At 40.0% G+C, this 20946-nt stretch overlaps 1 protein-coding gene across 1 annotated transcript in view; it reads right to left on the bottom strand.

Moving 5' to 3' along the window:
* LOC124711575 (cubilin-like) overlaps positions 1-20946 on the bottom strand; it is a gene marked incomplete in the record, with an annotated part of 644865 nt that overhangs the window by 135710 nt on the left and 488209 nt on the right. The window contains 2 exon segments of the mRNA XM_047241722.1: positions 5046-5214; positions 10378-10518. Coding sequence (XP_047097678.1) covers positions 5046-5214; positions 10378-10518 — 310 coding nt within the window.

Genomic DNA, 20946 nt, shown 5'->3' on the forward strand with positions numbered 1-20946 from the left:
AAATTTGTGGCACAACTTGACTAGAAGAAGGGATCGGTTGGTAGGACATGTTCTGAGACATCGAGGGATCACCAATTTAGTTGGTTGGTTGGTTGGTTGTTTCGGGAAGGAGACCAGACGGCGAGGTCATCGGTCTCATCGGATTAGGGAAGGACGGGGAAGGAAGTCGGCCGTGCCCTTTGAAAGGAACCATCCCGGCATTTGCCTGGAGCGATTTAGGGAAATCACGGAAAACCTAAATCAGAATGGCCGGACGCGGGATTGAACCGTCGTCCTCCCGAATGCGAGTCCAGTGTCTAACCACTGCGCCACCTCGCTCGGTCACCAATTTAGTATTGTAGGGCAGCATGGAGGGTAAAAATCGTAGAGGGAGACCAAGAGATGAATACACTAAGCAGATTCAGAAGGATGTAGGCTGCAGTAGGTACTGGGAGATGAAGAAGCTTGCACACAATAGAGTAGCATGGAGAGCTGCATCAAACCAGTCTCTGGACCAGAAGAACAACAAGGAAAAGATAGATTGCAACTCACATAAAGATAACATGTTGAGTTGCAGACAAGCAGAATGAAAAGCCAATTACACTTTCAGCTTTCAGCCAAAGCATTCTTCCGAAAGCACACACATTCATCCACAGAAGTAAGCACAGAAGAACACGCCTCAAGCAGCCTAAATTGAAATGCAACTCACAGACAGATTTAAGAAATGTATGACTTCAATCTCTTTTTCATATTTTCCATTCCACGGAGATTTTTATGGCAAATCATAGAACAATGAGAAACATAATCAAATACATATGCACTGTAATACAGACATACAAAGCTAAAAGTGGTAAAATACGAGGGCCGTTCAGAAAGTAACCTCCGGTTGATTTAAAAAAATACACCAAGTTAAATAAAAATATTTTAATATATACATCTTACAACTACATCTTTGCACTATTTTTCTACATAGTCTCCATAGCGATTGAGGGACTTATCGTATCTCTTCACAAGCTTTGAAATTCCTTCTGCATAAAAATCACCCGCTTGTGCCTGGAGCCAGCCTGTGACCGCATCTTTGAGCTCTTCGTCGTCATCAAACCGCTGTGACCCGAGCCATTTCTTCAAATGCATGAAGAGGTGATAATCACTTGGCGCCAGGTCTGGGCTGTAAGGTAGATGGTTGATAACGTCCCACTTGAAGGACTCAAGAAGGGCCGTTGTTCTGCGAGCAGAGTGAGGACGGGCGTTATCGTGCAAGAAAACGATACCGGAAGTCAGCATACCACGGCGTTTGTTCTGTATAGCCCGTCGTAACTTTTTTATTGTTTCACAGTACACGTCTTGATTAATGGTCGTACCACGTTCCATGAATTCAACCAACAACACCTCTTTGGCATCCCAAAACACCGTTGCCATCAGTTTTCTGGCAGAAAAATCTTGCGAGGCTTTTCTTGGTTTGGTAGGCGAATTTGAATGTGCCCACATCTTTGATTGTTCTTTTGTCTCAGGGTTCACGTACTTAATCCAGGTTTCGTCACCGGTCACGATTCTGTTTAACAATGGTTCTCCTTCGTCCTCATAACGTGACAGAAAGTCTAATGCAGAGGCCATTCTTTGAGTTTTGTGGTGGTCGGTAAGAATTTTGGGCACCCATCGTGCACAGAACTTACGGTAACCCAATCTTGCTGTCACTATCTCGTACAAGAGAGTCTTAGAAATCTGTGGAAAACCAGTAGACAACTCCGACATTGAGAAACGTCGATTTTCACGAAATTTTGCATCAACTGTCTGAACGAGTTCGTCAGTCACCAATGATGGTCTACCACTCCTCTCTTCATCATGAACGTTTTCTCGTCCACTTTTAAATAAACGTACCCATTCACGGACAACTCCTTCACTCATAACTCTTGGTCCGTACACGGCACAAAGCTCACGATGAATAGCTGCTGCAGAATATCCTTTGGCTGTAAAAAACCTTATGACAGCACGCACTTCACATTTGGCGGGGTTTTCTATTGCAGCACACATTTCAAACTGCCACAAAAACTAAACTAGCGCAGGTACGACGTTCACTCAACCACGGCTTGATGCCGACTGACCTGTTGAGTGCGTGAACGCACAGATGGCGTCGCTACTCCCCCCACAACCCGCACTGTGACCAATCGGAGGTTACTTTCTGAACCGCCCTCGTATTTGGATAAAAAAGGAACTATGATGAGGCTGCCTGTTATTCAGGTATTGGAGATTCTAACAGGATCTCCAGTCCCTCCTCAAATCCCTACATTCGTCACAGAACATCTCTCCTCAGTCTATCTCTTTCTCATCCCCACCACTTGCCACACTGTTTTATACATGCTTCCTAAAGTTTGTAAACCCAGTCACACAGGCTGTACCATTGTGCCTGATTACTGCACCCTCAGAGACAATATCTGACCTTGTGGACCAATACCTTCACCCTTTTATTTACAACCTATCCTCCTGTTTATAAGACACCAGCCATTTCATGTACTGACTCTGCACAGGTTCTAGTCTTTTACCACCCAGCATCCTGCTCATCACTGTTGACACCACCTCCCTCTATGTGAACATCCCCAATGTCCATAGCCTTGCTGCTATTGAACACTAACTTTCCCAAACTCTGACTCTAAATTTTCAATCTCATTCCTGGCAACCGTGAACAACTGTATCTTCACCCACACCACCGAACTGTGACCAAGAGACTGTTGGACCACCCAGATGTCACACATCCTACACAATACATGTGCTTCACTTTAACAACTGCTTCACAGCCAGTACCTCTGGATTTAACAATACCATCTTTTCTGAATTTCATAGTTTGGAATCCTCTCTGCAACTCTCCTCCATTTCTGTAATCCCCTTGGCCTCCACATTCGCTAGCCAGTCTCCTCCTCCTCTCCTCTTGCTTATCCCGTACCCTGCTCTTACTCTAGTATTACACACACCTTCTAGCCCACCAATGCACCTGCACAGTTCTTTCCCGTTCTCTATTCCCCCCTCCCACCAACCCCTTCCAGGCACAGCCGTCCTGAGTTGCACATAAAAGCCCTATAATTTCCCCTTTATGCTCCCAAAGGCATCACTAGGCTCCTGACCCAACCCTACTTTGCTATTCCTCCCCCTCCCTGCCCCAAGTGCCTTTTGCACCCACACTACCCATCCCAAGAAAGATTTCTGCTTCTGTCAGACACAGTCACAGGCAGATCTTAGTGTCCAGAGACCATGTTAGTATGAGTTGTACTCATAGTCTGATAGCTGGATATATGTAACATTCTTCTTCACGGTGCCTGTCTGCAACTCAACACCTCCTGTATGTGGTATGTTGTTATTACATTCTGGATTTTCCAATTTCTGGTTTCAGAATTGTAAAAAACGTGTTCTTCTTAAATTCAAAACAGCTTGCTTTTTTATTCCAATATCAATCCATCCCAACAGTGATTTCAAAAATTAAAAATTAACAAAAGTGGAAATGTGAGAAATAATTATGTTAACAGTCATAAAACAGAAGAAAGAGGATCGTGTGAGAAAAAGAAAGAGATCTCATCAAATATAAAAGTTAACTCAAGGAGTGCTCCAAAGGAGCATGATACAGCATTTATTGTTTACACTATACAAATAAATCTAATTATGTATAACATCAAATCTCTTTCTGCCCATTCAGATGCTGTTTACAGATAATATTGTTGTACATGTGAAGGTCACAGCAGAGATGGAAGTTGCCCCTTTGCATAAATACATGAGATACTTGCAGATAAATAGGCTGAAAGTTCTGTTGTTGTTCAGTTACACTGCAAACAGTAACAAAAATAGCAGGAGCACATGACAGAGGTGACCCGAAGTGGAGTAACCACATAAAATTAGCTATACAAAATGTTGCCAAACTGAGATCCGGTCACAAACATTGCCTATCCCAACAAAGGGAGGGCTAGCTGTGAAACCAGTCATGTGATCTACAAGCTAAGCTGTACATTCTGTGCAGCATTCTATGTGGGTGTGACAACCAACAAGCTGTCTGTTCGTATGAATGGCTGCAGACAAACTGTGGCCATTTTCAATGACTGCTTCACAGCCTGTGTCATATGGAGCCGTCCCACCAACACCCCTTTTATGAAATGCGCAGGTGAAAACTCTCCCTGCAATATATCCTATATTACCGTAACCCTCCTGGCCTCAATCTTCATTGATCATTGTCCTCATCCATCTAACCCCTTATCTGTTCCTGTTCTAGCAACACACAGCTCTCTATTCAACCAAGTCTTTTTAATACTCTACTTTTCCGCTACAACCCCCCCCCCCCCTCCCCACCTCTCACCTGCCCTCTGTCTAACTTCTCGACTGAACCTAGCTTCCCTACCCTCCTTGCCCGTGCACACCTCCCAGCAGCACATCACCGTCCCCCACCCCTACCCTGGTGTCCATCCCCTCCCTGCTCCAGCCTCCTCCTTACCCCCCACCCAGTTGCCTCTCCCATCACGCACTGCTGCTGCTGCTGCTCACAGAGTGTCTTCAGCTGCCGGAGACTGTGGTCGTGTGTATGAGCTGTTTTTTCATGTGCGCGTGTGTGTGTCTGTTCTCCATTTTTGACAAAGGCCTTGTTGGCTGGAAGCTTATTTTGTGACCTCCTTTTTGTTGTGCCTATCTGCAAGTTAGCATCTCCACTACATGCTGAGTAGCAACTGTCTTTTTCATAATATTGTTACATTCCACCCTCAATTTTCCATTGTTTGCCCACATTAATTTATTTTATTGCCTACGGTGTTAACTGCCAGTTAGAAATATTTTATACAATGCTTTGTAAAATTCACTATGGCATTAATGAACTGTCAACAAACAGTACAGCAAAATATTAATTAATACAAAACTTATATTTTATACAATGCTTTGTAAAATTCACTATGGGATTAATGAACTGTCAACAAACAGTACAGCAAAATATTAATTAATACAAAACTTTTGTGACAAAATATGTTACAAATGTAGAGAAAATGCAATAATTTGTGTACAATGTCAAATATTACTGCCATTCTGTTGCCATAAATGTATACCTCTTTCAATATTGAAATCCAAAAAGTGAGCTTCTATAACATGACCTGGTGCAATGATGGTATAATTACAAGTAAGATCTGGAGCATAACCATTTGGATAACCAGGTGACATAAGAGTTCCCTCAGTTCTGTTTGATATAATTCCTCCACATGCATAATTCCATAAGGCCTGTAAAATTAAATTCCATTCATTCATTTATTATATGAGATATTACAGCTTCTATAATTAATAGATCACAATTCATACACTGTTAGATGTACTGGTATTTAGATTGTGGCCGCATGTAATACAATTGTATGTTCAAGCACATCAGTATAAACTGTTACATCAGTAAAATAATTTTATATGCTGATGTGGTTGATCTCTATTAATATTAGATTTTTCATGTTTCATCTGATAGGTAAGAAACATGTAATGTTCAAAACTATTTCTATATTAGAGGAAAAATTACACATCATGTAAAGATAAGTTTATAAAGCACACTCACATATACAAGAGAATATGGTGTCAGGTATTATATAATACACCACAGTTTAGGGATAAAAGTGCCCTTTGCACTTAATTAAGAAACAGTAAGCAAGAAAGAACTTATCTAAACCTGTTAAATTTGCTGTATCTGGAAATCTATATTACCAAATGGAATAAAATACAGTGGCAGTAAGATGCAAGTCTCAGTCCTTGTTGCAGGTGCTGGAAGTGTCATACAAAATATGCTGCAACTCTTAAATAATCCATGAATTGCAAGTAGATTGGTTGTGTGTCTCTTTGATGGCTGCCTGCTTGTCTGTACAAATATTTTCTCACAAATTATGAGACACTAGCATTTACTTTCAGGATAACTGTAAGTACTGCTGAAGGCTGCTTGGCTTTGTCTTCCCTTGTCCCCACTACAGGTGGGTCTCTCTCTTCGCAGAGTCTCAGTGATCTGTCCTCCTTTTTAACCTTACCCAATTTATCTCTCTCTTCCCCTCAAGGAAGACCTTACTAATTCTGAAAGCTAATAAATGTATCACTTTCACTTTTATGTTTGTATCAACAGTACTACACATTTTGCCTCCTGAAGGCAGATGCTGCCAGCAATTCTGTCTCATAAATTGTCAATTTTCTCAAATATTCTACCATTCTCACATCATGCTCTTGTATTTTCACAGTAGTGATCATTTCATTATTTTAATCATTGACATGTCACTCCATAAAAGTAAAATCCCAAAATTTTGCTCCAATTATAAAAATTTTATTTCAGATAAACATAAAAAAAAAGCAAATACACAGTGTGCGTGTATGTGTGTGTGTGTGTGTGTGTGTGTGTGTGTGTGTGTGTGTGTGTGTGAGTGATCTTTCTCAAAGATCGACAGACTAATAGGACAATGGTGATAAAAGATGAGAATTATCTTAGAAGCTTCTCTGTGTGATTCATAATCCCTGGAGGAGCACGAGGTGCACCTAAAATCAAACACAAGTAAACTGACAGTCCAGTATGGTTAAGGATGTGTGGAGAAATGTTAGCCACAATTAGAAATTAATACAAAAAATGGCATTCCAGCATTTGTTACTAAATGTAGAACAGCTATAAGACTCCAGAATGAGATTTTCACTCTGCAGCGGAGTGTGCGCTGATATGAAACTTCCTGGCAGATTAAAACTGTGTGCTGGACCGAGACTCGAACTCGGGACCTTTGCCTTTCGTGGGCAAGTGCTCTACCAACTGAGCTACCCAAGCACGACTCACACCCCGCCCTCACAGCTTTACTTCTGCCAGTACCTCGTCTAATACATAACATAACATAACATAACTACCTTCCAAACTTTACAGAAGCTCTCCTGCGAACCTTGTAGAACTAGCACTCCTGAAAGAAAGGATATTGCGGAGACATGGCTTAGCCACAGCCTGGGGGATGTTTCCAGAATGAGATTTTCACTCTGCAGCGGAGTATGCGCTGATATGAAACTCCCTGGCATATTGAAACTGTGTGCCGGACCGAGACTCAAACTTGGGACCTTTGCCTTTCGCGGGCACACAGTTTTAATCTGTGATTTCAAATGTACAGCTGATCAATTTGTTGCTAATGATTTCCCACTAATTTTAATATTCACCACAAATTTACCATCAAATGAATTTTCTGTTGCTCCTTCTTGAACAACATCAATTGTTTCTGGAAATTTAATAGGAGATACATCTTAATGCAAAATGCATTAAAGAAATAGACATTTCAGCTTCTTGCTACCATTTTTAAAGTTCTATTATGTTTGGTCACCTACATCTGCATCAACACAGATACTCTGTGAATCACACTTAAGTGCCTGTCTTTACAATATTCCTCTATTATTCGACTCTTGGACAGCTCGCATGGAGAAAATGAACACCCATAATTTTCCATGCGAGCTCTGATTTCACTTATTTTATTATGATGATCATTTCTTCCTATGTAGGTTGTCATCAACAAAATATTTTCGCAGTTGGAGGAGAAAGTTGGTGATTGAAATGTTGTGAGAAGATTACCACCACAACGAGAAACACCTTTGTTTTAATGATGTCCATCCCAACTCCTGTATCATGTCCATGGCCATCTCTCCTGTATTTCTCAATAATACAAAACATGCTGCCCTTCTTTCAACTTTCTTGATGTACTCATATTTGTATGAGAATTTTATGTTTTTTTGCGATTCTACACCATATATTCGTAGCCCCTGTGAAAACCCATAAAACCAATGGTATAAATTCCTTGATTTTACATTTCTTCCTAGTAAGGTTTACCTCAATTCTAAGTTCTTACTTGGCACCTTGCTTGACTTTATCCCATTTGTTCCTATTTACATATGATGTGACTGAACGAGTTATAAGTGGCACAAAAGACAGATGGTTCACATCACGGGTGTTGGCAAAGTTAAGGGAATATTTTAGACCGTTGTGGAGAGGGGAGATGTAAGAGAGGAAATGTTGGCATAATCCACCATCGGTGTTGCCAACACAACTTGCAACATCTATCTTCAAGGTACAGTTATGCTACAACTATTGCTAGTTGCAACAGTAATGAAAACGCAAGACAGCTGATGCAAAGTGTTCTGGACTGAGTCGATATGTGACAAAGGGGCCCAGCCACCACCTTTGCTTATGTCACTAACAACCCAGTCTCATCTTTTTGCATGTATTTCTGATGTACTGTATTAAACAACAATATCAATCATCAACCTTTTAAATTCAAACACTGAGTTTCAAAGAATATGCTCAGTCATAATCGAGAAAATGTCACCTGTTTCTGGCTAGTGAACTTTTACTGGCTGGTGACTTGTTAATACACCCAACTGCCAGTGCAGCCACCACACAACATTAACATGCATAAAATGAGCTTGCCTACTGGATGTGTGGAGAGGAGGAGTGGCTCTTCAGTTATGGGAGTGCTGGTAGGTGTGAAGACATTTTGTGAAGTGCTGAAAATATACTTTTCATGCAGATCATGAGCTAAGACAGATTTCACATGGAAATAGAACAAAAGTTTTGCAATAGCACATTTTAAAGACTTTCGTGTTCAAATCTGACATGATACAACTGCAACAGCTACATTCACTACTCATATATGTACTTTGTGCTACACACATAACACTCTGTAGATCATAAAGATTGGCGGCAGTGACAGAGGTCATGAAGCAAAAGTATGGCATCCAAGCTTTCTTTCAAATTTACATTTTACACAGTGTAAATGAGCTTGTAACATCTATTGGGGAAGTAAACTCATTTTTTTTTGCATTTCTGTCTCTCTCATCAAGCCTAAAATAACACTTTAATGGTGATGAGCACATGAAGTGCAGCTCATAATAAAAGCATTAAATAATAACAGCAATGTTGACAAAATGTGTCATTAAGCATATATCTGCATTTATGCTTATGGTTTAATCTCTTAGCTGCTGTGATGTTTTTGGTTTAATTCAACATGTTCACCAATTTTTCTTTTTCTGGGTGAGCACAAAGGGTGATCGCTCAAAAGTGCATGTTTCAAACGTACAATTTACGGTCATAACACGTCAGAAAACAGCTCAATTACCTAGTACCCAGATATCAATTTCAATTTTATTATGAATTTTTACTTGCTGTTACACATCTGTAATCTTTTAAGAACTGAAGAAATTCATTACCAAAAATGATTGTATAAACATTTTATAGTACTTCAATATCCTTCACTTAGACAGATTTTATACAAAGTATCGAAAAGGATTCCAATTGTTAATCATTTATGTCAATTTCATGTGTTTTTGTTTACATTTTGGATTGTTTAACATTTTCCTCAATTCTGCATTTTCCTCAATTTTACGTTTTTAAGTCTGAACCATATGAAAACATAAAATATGGGTTTCACTGTATTATATTTTTTATAAAAGAAGTCTTGCCTATTTCTAGCAATGAATGTCAGTGACCCTATTAAATTGCAAATTTAGCATTGATAAATGAGAGATTTTTTAAATTTCTGGTGACTACCTAACATTATCAATACAACAAATTCTATTTCTTGTCATAATTCATTGAATGTCCTGAAGTTAACTGTAAGTAGGGTGCACAGTTAGATAATTGAATCAAAATGGTGACATTCATTTTCATATTAATATAATAGGACTAGTTACTTAGCTTATACTAATGAAATATTATTACCATTTTGATATCAATATAATCTACCTAAAAAGGAATCTTTGAATAATTTCTACAGATACCTTATAGTTGTATCTAAAGGGTTGTGGAAGTTGGAAGCTGCTGATCTATATGGGCCACTGCATGAAGGTGAGGTAGCACACACAGAAACAGTTACAGAATGATTGATCATGAGTGAGCAGTTATACTCACTGAAAGCTATTATTGCTTAAAGTATAGGCAAGTGTCTGGGCAATTATTTTCAAAATCTTCAAAGATCACAACAGTTTAGACGTGCAACAAATCACAGTACAAGAGGATTAAAGGACTAAAGGAAAATAATAAGCTTACTCTATTTTGAAGAACCATGCCAGATTAAATTTGACTGAAGGAATCAGTGCCTTGCAAACTCCTCTTTCTGACATATACAACTGATTTACTTGTTTCACATACACAACTGGAGGGCTCTTCAAAAATTATGATTTTGCTGATGAGATGCAGGCAGAAAAACAGTGAAGCAGACTTACAATTTATTTACAGCAAACAGCCAAATTCTTAAAGTTACAAAAACTCATATTATGCAATTATAAACAAATAAAAATGATTTATAGCTTTCTGAATTAGTATCAGAAACTGAGAATTCATACATATAGCTGCACAATTAGCAACATACTCATGTTGTATTAGAATTGTTACACACATGTATATAGTACCTTAAAGCCATCACCGTTTGTAGCATCATCCGATCTGAAAAGGATCCTCATTCGATTTCCTGTTGAATTGAACTGCTGAAGACCTGCTCTTCCACATATACGTCCAAGGGATAGCCACTGCAATGCAACATAGTCAAAAACCTGGAAGATAAGCAGAATCAGGTTAATTTTAAATAACATAATAATCAAAAAGAGTGCAAAAATGAATTTGTGTGAGTCGCCTGCAGAAATCTATAGATTCATGATAGATAAGATACAAGTTTTCCTGAAATGAACAATTATGGTGTTGACTTTTATAGACAGTACAAGAAATATTTCAAATTGCATCCGAAAGTGATGGCATTTTCTTTAAAAATTAGAATGTCTGTTGATTACTTATTTCATTGCTGAAACTTAAAAGAAATGTGGAAAGAAGGAAATTACGTGGTGAATTGAAGCAAAGGAAAATCCAGGATGGAATAACAGTATGAATCAAGCAAATATTACAATTCACCATATTAAAGATAGTGTTGAGCAGCTGATGGGCACATTTGAAAGCAGACTGTTGGGTAAGCTATCAGACAACTTGGATACTTAAAAAATCTACTCATCAAGGGGCAGCAGAAGAAAACATATATAAAAGTACTGAGATTTGCAAGCTTTCAGAACCACTGGTTCCTTCTTCTAGCCAAAGTCTTGAAGGACAGGGAAGAGGGGTGAAGGAAAAGGACTACTGAGGTTTAGGAAATGGGGAAAGTTTGGAAAAGACACAGAACTCAGGGTCGGGGGAGACTTACTGGATAGGATGAGAAAGAAAGACTGATTGTTAGGGACTGCACCAGGCAGGATTCGAAAACCTGAACTCTTAATGACAAAACATCATACAAGGGTTAATTAGAATGGAAAGTTAAGTGCACTGTATGTGGTATGGTGGGGGTGACACAAAATAGACAGGTCAGAAAATGAAAAGGTGTAGAAAACTGAAAGGGAGTGAACGAAGGAACAGCTGCTTAGAAGCAATGCTGAGGCTGAAGAAATTAATGTAAATTAATGCCAGGTGGTGGCAAGAACCAAGGGCATATTAAAACACCAGTTCCCACCTGCTGAGTCTTGAGAAACTGGTGTCTGGGCAAAGAATCCACATGGCATGTGTGGAAAAACAGGTTCTGAGATCACAACTGTCTTCTTTCCTTCTCATCCTGTCTGGTAAAGCTTCCTGACCTGGTGTTTTGGGCAACTCTTCTGAACTCTCCTCATTTCCTAAACCTCACTAGTGCTCATGCCTCTTCTTACCCCTTCAACCCTTCTGCCAGAAGCTCTAAAAGCTAACAAATTTATATACTTTTGAAAGTGTTTTCTCATGCCACTGATTGGTGAGTAGGTTTTTTATCTATACAATTATACAATATTTCCAAAAATTGTTTACTTTTGTACAGGAACAGGGTAGTGGGCTGCTAGATGCTGTGTCAGAAGGCTGTGCTAGGGACTAAGGAAAGGGAGAGGACAGAAGCGGACAAGTGGAAAGGGCTATGCAGGTGTCTTGTGGGTGGGGTGAGGGGGGTGGGGGGAGAGTGGGGGGGTGCGTATGAAGGCTGAAGGGGGGGGGAGTGGGGGGGGGGGGGTTGACTCTGAAGGCATGTGTGAAGCTGGAATGAGAGCAGGGATGGAGACAGAGTCAGTTGGAGAACACCAGCTAGTGAAAGTTGAGGCCGAAAATGCACCTGGCCTCAACTTTCACAGGTCTTGTCCACCACCAGGTTCTATACCCTTCCCTGATCCTACCTCAATCTCACATACACCTTATACTGACCTCCCCACACATGACCACAGTATCTGGCTGCTGACACCAAACTGCCCACAGCCTTTGCAGCCAGAGACATCATGTGTGTGTAAGTTGCATTTGTGTCTATATATTATTATTATTATTATTATTATTATTATTATTATGTGCGATTGGACCCATACGGATCACGCAAAGCTTTTCCGATTCAATTTTTTAATTCTCCAAACTTCTCTCATTCTTTCCCCATGAATTCTCTTTCTTTCCTCTGTCCATTTTGTCCCCTGTCTCTTGCAAACTTCATTCTCGGGTTGTACTTTCCAACTATTGATTTTTTGCCTGTATACATTTCTGTTTATAACTTCTGAAGAATTTATTTGTGCATTTGCTAGATCTGTTTTGGTTTCTTTCATCCAGGGTATGGTTTTCAATTTTTCAATGTATATTAAAATTTTGTGGGAGAGTATGGGTGTTGGGAGTCTGTGGATATGACCGTAAAATTTTAGTCTTCTTTTCCGGATGTCTGCGGCGAGGTTAGATAATTTTTCTGTAGTTTTCCGAGACTGTAACCTGTATCCATCTTCAGTTCTTTTTGGGCCAAGAATCTTTCTGATAATTTTGCGTTCCTCTTTCAGGATGCCTTCCAGGTCGCCTTTTCTATGGAGTGTGAGTGTTTCGCTGGCATACAGTGCTTCGGGCTTGATTACTGTATTGTAGTGTCGTATTTTTGAGTGAATGGAGAGACACTTTTTATTGTAGATGTTGTGGGTTTTCCAGTATGCTCTTTTCAGTTTTTGCAGTCGAACTTTTTGTGCAGTTTTCTCTCCCCCTGAGGGTTCTAGAACCTCGCCTAAGTATTTAAAGAATGGAACTCTCTCAATTTGTCCATATTTTGTAGTCAGTTTTTGAGTTTCAATTTTGAGCAGATGAATTTGGTTTTTTGGAAGGAAATTTGTAGCCCAACTTTTTCGGCGCATTCTTTGAGAATGTCTATCTGTTTAATTGCTGTGGTCTCGTTTTCTGCTAGAATGGCCACGTCATCTGGAAATGCCAAGCATGAAATTTTAATACCATCTTTCGATCTTCCTAGTTGTATAGGCTGCCAGTAATTTTGATTCTTCAGTTCTTTTTCCCATTCTCGGATGACTTTGTCTAAGACAAGGTTGAAGAGGAGTGGAGACAAGCCGTCACCTTGCCTGACGCCGGTTTTGATCAGGAAGGGCTCTGATATTTCACCCAGGAATTTTATCTTAGAAGTTGTGTTTGTGAGCGTTTCTTTGATAAGGTTTAGGGTTTTCGGATCGAGTCCTAGCTCCTCAAGGATAATAAAGAGAGATTGCCTATCGATTGAATCATAAGCCTTTGCGAAATCAAGAAAGGAACAAAGGATCGGACTGTTTCTGACTGCTTTGTATTTTAGTGTTGTCTTCAAATTGAAAATTTGTTCTGCACAGGATCGGTGAGGGCGAAAGCCAGCTTGGTATTTACCAATACTGTGTTCGAGTTGTTCTTGTGTTCGTTGAAGAAGACAAGCTGAGAGGATTTTATAAGTGACTTGGAGAAGGGAGATTCCTCGATAGTTGTTTATATCTGCCATGTCTCCCTTTTTATGCAGTGGATGAATTAGGGCGCATTTCCAATCTTCTGGTAGTTTTTCTGTCTGTCAAATGTCTGTGATGATTTGAGTGAGTTCTTTGAGGGAATTTGGTCCAAGATTTTTAAGTAGTTCTGCAGTGATATTATCTTCTCCGGATGCCTTGTTGTTTTTCAGTCTATGAATATGTCTTTGGATCTCCTCTAGTGTAGGTGGTGGGGATTCTGGATTTGTGTAGACAGCAGTTTCTTGAGGGAATCTTGAAGAAGGTTCAGGGCAATTGAGGAGTCCGGAAAAGTATCTCGCTAGCTCCTCACAATTTTCCCGATTTGTGAGCGCTAGTTTTCCATCTGGTTTTCTGAAACATAGATTTCGTGAGCCGTATCCATTGATTCTCCCACCAAAGGTCTTATAGAAGTCTCGTACATTATAGTTACGGAAATTTTCTTCAATAGACTCACACTGTTCCTTGAGGTACTTCCTCTTGACTTGTCTGATTGTTTTTGCCACTTGTCTTCTGGTGTTGTGGAAGTGATCTAGATTTTCTGGGGATTTTTACTGTTATACTTCAGAAAGGCTTTCTTTCTTTCTTCCAGTGCTTTTTCACATCCAGAGTCCCACCAGGGGTGTTTTGTGTTCTTTTTCAATGGGATCAGTTCTTTTGCCTTCTTTTTAATTTTTGTTCGAAATTTTTCCCAAGAGTCAGCTGGTTCCTTTTCCCACTCCTCCTTCAGATTGGTTTCTTTGATTGTTCGTGTGTCAAATTTCATCATGTGTGTTTTCTTCGGATATAATTTTTTTGGGGTGAATTTCACTTTAATGCGTGTTAAGTAGTGGTCTGAGTCAATGTTCGCCCCTCTGCGGACTTGGACATCATGGATCTCTTTCTGTACGAAATAGGAGGTGGCAACGTGGTCAATCTGATATTCGCCGATCTCTTGTATGGGGGACCTCCTGGTCTTTTGTTTTCTAGGTTTTTTTCTCAAAGATGTAGACATTGTTTTTAGATTATTTTGTTGGCATAGTTCAATAAATCTCAGTCCGTTTCTGTTGGTGAATCTGTGTGCTGGATATTTTCCTACAGTTTTTTGGTGTTCTTTCTCTCTGCCAATTTGTGCATTGAAATCTCCCATTAAGATTTTGATATCATCCCGGGGGATTTTGGCCATGACATCTTCAAGTTTAGTCCAGAATTTTTCAGTTTGTAGTTGGTGTTTTTTGTTGTCTATGTTTGTGGGTGCATGAATATTTATCAATGTGTATTTCTTGTTGGCGCACTGGATACGCATGGTCATGAGGCGATTATTTATGGAAGAGACCTCTCTAATTGAGCCTAATATATTTCTGTGCACCGCAAATGCCATGCCCAGGAGTGGCGTACCATTGGCAATTCGTTTGTCAGTCTTGCTCTTGAAGATGCGATAGTTTCCATAGTCTATTGTATTTTCATCCGTGAATCTAGTTTCTTGTAACGCTAAGATCTTAATTTTTTGTTGGTCTAGCTCTGTTACTAAGTTGTGTAATTTTCCAGGTTGAATTAGGGTCTGAATGTTAAAGGTACCAATGTACATGGGAACCTTGGGACGAAGTTTGCTTGAGAACTCTGATCGTGATGGCCCGGGTTCCCCAGAATCCGAAAACCCAGTTGTCGTCTGTCGACGAGTGGATTGGTTACCACCTGGGGTAATTCTGTCATTACTCTCACAAATCATGATAGCTTGTAAGTTTTGGTCCAGTGTTTCCACTGGGTGTTTAGAACCAGGGATTGTCAGTTCCTGGAGCATATAATACAGCCGCACCTTCTAGATGGACAGATGCTGACCTCACTGCGGCTCGACTCGAGTACAGACGCATTGGGGATTTGGAATGTGAGATTTTTTTCAAGGTTTTCTCCTATAGATCTGCCGTGTTCTGCGTTAACAGGGTCACCTCGTGTAGGATGTGGCTCTTCACCACGCACGGACGGTCTTGGACGTAGCTTCCTCAGAGGCAAAGGTCTTGCATACCTCCTCAGCTCATCCCTGGAGTGGTGAGGACCAGTACTGAGTCAACCCCAAGCAAAGGTGCTACCTCTACCAACCACCTTGTGTGTGTGTGTGTGTGTGTGTGTGTGTGTGTGTCTATACATATAAAAACACAGATGATGTGACTTACCGAATGAAAGTGCTGGCAGGTCGATAGACACACAAACAAACACAAACATATACACAAAATTCAAGCTTTCGCAACAAACTGTTGCCTCATCAGGAAAGAAGAGGGAAGGAGAGGGAAAGACAAAAGGATGTGGGTTTTAAGGGAGAGGGTAAGGAGTCATTCCAATCCCGGGAGCGGAAAGACTTACCTTGTGTCTGTGTATGTGCGGATGGATATGTGTGTGTGTGTGTGTGTGTGTGTGTGTGTGTGTGTGTGTGTGTGTGTGCGAGTGTACACCTGTCCCTTTTTTCCTCCTAAGGTAAGTCTTTCCGCTCCTGGAATTGGAATGACTCCTCTTACCCTCTCCCTTAAAACCCACATCCTTTCGTCTCTCCTTCCCTCTTCTTTCCTGATGAGGCAACAGTTTGTTGCGAAAGCTTGAATTTTGTGTGTATGTTTGTGTTTGTTTGTGTGTCTATCGACCTGCCAGCACTTTCATTCGGTAAGTCACATCATCTGTGTTTTTAGATATATTTTTCCCACGTGGAATGTTTCCCTCTATTATATATATACATATATATATAATTTTTCCCACGTGGAATGTTTCCTTCCATTATATTGATATCATTATATATATATATATATATATATATATATATATATATATATATATATATATATATATATATATGTGTGTGTGTGTGTGTGTGTGTGTATATGTATATATAGTTATAATAGAGGGAAACATTCCACGTAGGAAAAATATATCTAAAAACAAAGATGATGTGACTTACCAAATGAAAGTGCTGGCATGTCGACAGACACACAAACAAACACAAACATACACACAAAATTCAAGCTTTCGCAACAAACTGTTCCCTCATCAGGAACGAGGGAAGGAGAGGGAAAGACAAAAGGATGTGGGTTTTAAGGGAGAGGGTAAGGAGTCATTCCAATCCCGGGAGCGGAAAGACTTACCTTAGGGGGAAGAAAGGACGGGTATACACTCGCACACACACACACACACACATATCCATCCACACATATACAGACACAAGCAGACATGTCTGAATTTTGTGTGTATGATTGTGTTTGTTTGTGTGTCTGTCGACCTGCCAGCACTTTCATTTGGTAAGTCACATCATCTTTGTTTTTTATATATATATATATATATATATATATATATATATATATATATATATATATATATATAATAGAGGGAAACATTCCACGTGGGAAAAATATATCTAAAAAGAAAGATGATGAAACTTACCAAACAAAAGCGCTGGCAGGTCGATAGACACACAAACAAACACAAACATACACACAAAATTCTAGCTTTCGCAACCAATGGTTGCCTCGTCAGGAAAGAGGGAAGGAGAGGGGAAGACGAAAGGAAGTGGGTTTTAAGGGAGAGGGTAAGGAGTCATTCCAATCCCGGGAGCGGAAAGACTTACCTTAGGGGGAAAAAAGGACAGGTATACACTTGCACACACGCACATATCCATCCACACATACAGACACAAGCAGACACATATATATATATATATATATATATATATATATATATATATATATATATATATATATATATATATATATATATAAGAAGCATTCCACATGGGAAAAATATATTAAAAAAAGATGCTGTGACTTACCAAATGGGAAAGTGCTGGTGGATAGGCACAATAAAAAATTTAAAAAAAAAAACACACATAAACACACACACACAAATATCAAGCTTTCGTAACTCACAGATGCTTCATCAGGAAAGAGGGAAGGAGAGGGAAAGACGTAAGGATGTGGGTTTTATGGGAGAGGGTAAGGAGTCATTCCAATCCCGGAAGTGGAAAGACTTGTGTCTGTATATGTGCGGATGGATATGTGTGTGTGTGCGAGTGTATACCTGTCCCTTTTTCCCCCTAAGGTAAGTCTTTCCGCTCCCGGGATTGGAATGACTCCTTAGCCTCTCCATTAAAACCCACATCCTTTCGTCTTTCCCTCTCCTTCCCTCTTTCCTGATGAAGTAACCGTGGCTTGATATTTGTTTGTGTGTTTTTTATTTTTTATTGTGTCTATCTACCAGCACTTTCCCATTTGGTAAGTCACAGCATCTTTTTTTATGAATATAATAGAGGGAAACATTCCACGTGGGAAAAATATATCTAAAAACAAAGATGATGTAACTTACCAAACGAAAGTGTTGGTATGTTGATAGAGACACAAACAAACAAAAACACACACACAAAATTCAAGATTTCGCAACCCACGGTTGCTTCATCAGGAAAGATGGAAGGAGAGGGAAAGACGAAAGGATGTGGGTTTTAAGGGAGAGGGTAAGGAGTCATTCCAATCCTGGGAGCGGAAAGACTTACCTTAGGGGGAAAAAGGGACAGGTATACGCTCATACACTCGCACACACACACATATCCATCCGCACATATTAGCAGAGTTTGAGGCCTGTCACTCAACATCTTTGCCTCTGTACTGCCGCCTCGACTGACATCTCTGCCCAAACTCTTTGCCTTTTTTGCCTTTACATATGTATGTGCGGATGGATATGTGTGTGTGTGTGTGTGTGTGTGTGTGTGTGTGAGTGTATACCTGTCCCTTTTTCCCCCTAAGGTAAGTCTTTCCGCTCCTGGGATTGGAATGACTCCTTACCCTCTCCCTTAAAACCCACATCCTTTCGTCTTTCCCTCTCCTTCCCTCTTTTCTGATGAAGCAACCATGGGTTGCGCAAGCTTGAGATTTGTGTGTGTGTTTTTTATTGTGTCTATCTACCAGCGCTTTCTCGCTTGGTATATATGTGTGTGTGTTGTCTTATTCTGATGAAGGCCTTTTTGGGCAAGAGCATGCTTGATTGAGTCTTTTTGTTGTGCCTTTCTGCAACTCAGCACTCTGCTATATCATAAGTAGCAACATATTCTTTTCATAATACAGTCATTATTCCAACCTGGATATTCCATTGTTTGATTCTATCAACACCTGAATAGCCCTTTCTTTCACCTTCTCTGTTTTTGTCCTCTCGCAGCCCTGCTCCTTCCCCCCAGTAGCACAGCCTCCTGAAATTGCACTTAATAGTCCACCATCCTGTACCAGCAACAACTTGGCACAGCACTGCTGCATCTTCCCCCACCCCTACATCACTATACCTCCCCCTTCCAAACTCCATCTCACTCCTCTTCTGAACTTCAGTATCCACCACAGGTGATACTGCTCACGTCTGTTGGATTTCAGTCCCTGAAGACAGTGGTTTTGTGTGTGTGTGTGTGTGTGTGTGTGTGTGTGTGTGTGTGTGTGTACACATCTAACAAAGGCCACTGCTCAACAACTCCTTTATCATCTCACTTTGTTAAACAATGTGATGAATGATAGAAAAGGAAAAAAATCTTTCACCAGTTGCAGAAATAAAAATTTCAGATGATATGCTACCTTTGTTTGAAAATCTTTATTAGTTCATTGTGTGAGCAAAGAACTGTTGCTTGATATAACTGAGAAATAGGAAAATCATATAATTGGGTGGATAAACAGTCTGCTCACCAAATGGTGACAGGAGGAAACACATACAAAAGTTAAGGAAATATGCAAGCTTTCAGAGCCCGTGGCTCCTTCTTTTGTTAGAAGTGTTGAAGGGAAAAGAAGACGGATGAAGGAAAATGACTGATGAGGTTTGGGAAATGAGGAAAGTTAGGAAAATTTGCCTCAGATCAGCAGAGACATGCTCGATAGGGTGAGAAGGAAAGGAAAGGAAGGAAAGTTAAAGAGTAACATCCTGTTAACAGAACAGTCATTTAAGATGTAGACCATGCTAGTATTACAAAAGGGTGGGAAAGGTAATTGGTGTTCTGACTAGGAACACATGGATACACAAGCCCTAAAAGAGGTACAAATCATTGGATCACAGAGTGACATCAACAAAAATACAATGAAAGTAATTTAATTGTCCCCAACATGAGGACCCAGAGGTCCATGCACGTGCTCATAAAAACACTGTTGTTGATGATGTAGTGCTGTACATCACGATGGGCCTGGTGACAGTGTCCAGTGACTGAGCTGTCCCTGACAGCCACCTCGGGTACTTGTAGGCATGCTGTTTGAATATGCTTGCCATAGTGGCCTGACTCATGGCCAATGTGGGCTGTAGGTGTAGTAACTGCTCGGTCGTTTACTACACCCCTTTTTCTGTGAGTGGGAGGGCAGCAAGGGGGGGGGGGGGAGACCAGGTGTCTCCATATATGATGTTGTGACAGAAAATATGTGCATGGCTGTTGTGGCAATTCTGGGGAGGCACTCAAAGGTCCCAGAAGTTACCAATCTGCCTGGACTGGCATGTACAGATGAAACTGAGTGGGACAAGTGCACCCCCACTGCCCACCGACCCCAGGATGACCACTGGACAGGACCAGTGACAGGAGGGCAGGAGCCCTCTGGTTGTCGGAGTACACAATGAGCTGCAGCTGCACAGAAAGCAACAATGGTGGACTGTGTAACTGGACGCCCTCTGCCAACATTACCCTTTTTTATATAGAAATAGCCAATGCCAAAAAATACTTTCAAATCTTGAATAGGTTAAAATTATCTCAGCTGTTTCACTAAAAGAATTTCATATGATTTTGTATACAATGTATTATATTTCATGCTAAAATGTATACAAAGAAATTAAATTGTTACAATCGATACAGCTAAAATTCTTCTTCTTTTAGATATATTTGAAATTACAAAATATCTGGCATATTTAAAATTCATATTATTAATTGCACACTCTAATGCTAATTATTAAATTTATTTCTGGATTCATTTATAAAATAATGATATAGCTTGGTGAAGCGTCTTCTATTGTCAAGAAAGTTTTTAAACCTTTTTGTTTGGTTAACTCTTTGGAATATTGTTAGTATCGCAGAATGTAAGTAATAGTGGGCATGCCTCTGATAGAAACAGATGTGTTTTTATATCTGCCAATAACAATGTAATTTGTGGTGTTACAGAAGTGGAAATTGTAAAGATGGTGTAATATTGAAAGAACATGACAAAAAGTAAAATTCATCAGTAAGACAGGCAAATCTTCAAACATTATTATGTC

The sequence above is a fragment of the Schistocerca piceifrons genome, chromosome 8, assembly GCF_021461385.2.
Source record: "Schistocerca piceifrons isolate TAMUIC-IGC-003096 chromosome 8, iqSchPice1.1, whole genome shotgun sequence".
Classification (NCBI taxonomy): Eukaryota; Metazoa; Arthropoda; class Insecta; order Orthoptera; family Acrididae; genus Schistocerca; species Schistocerca piceifrons.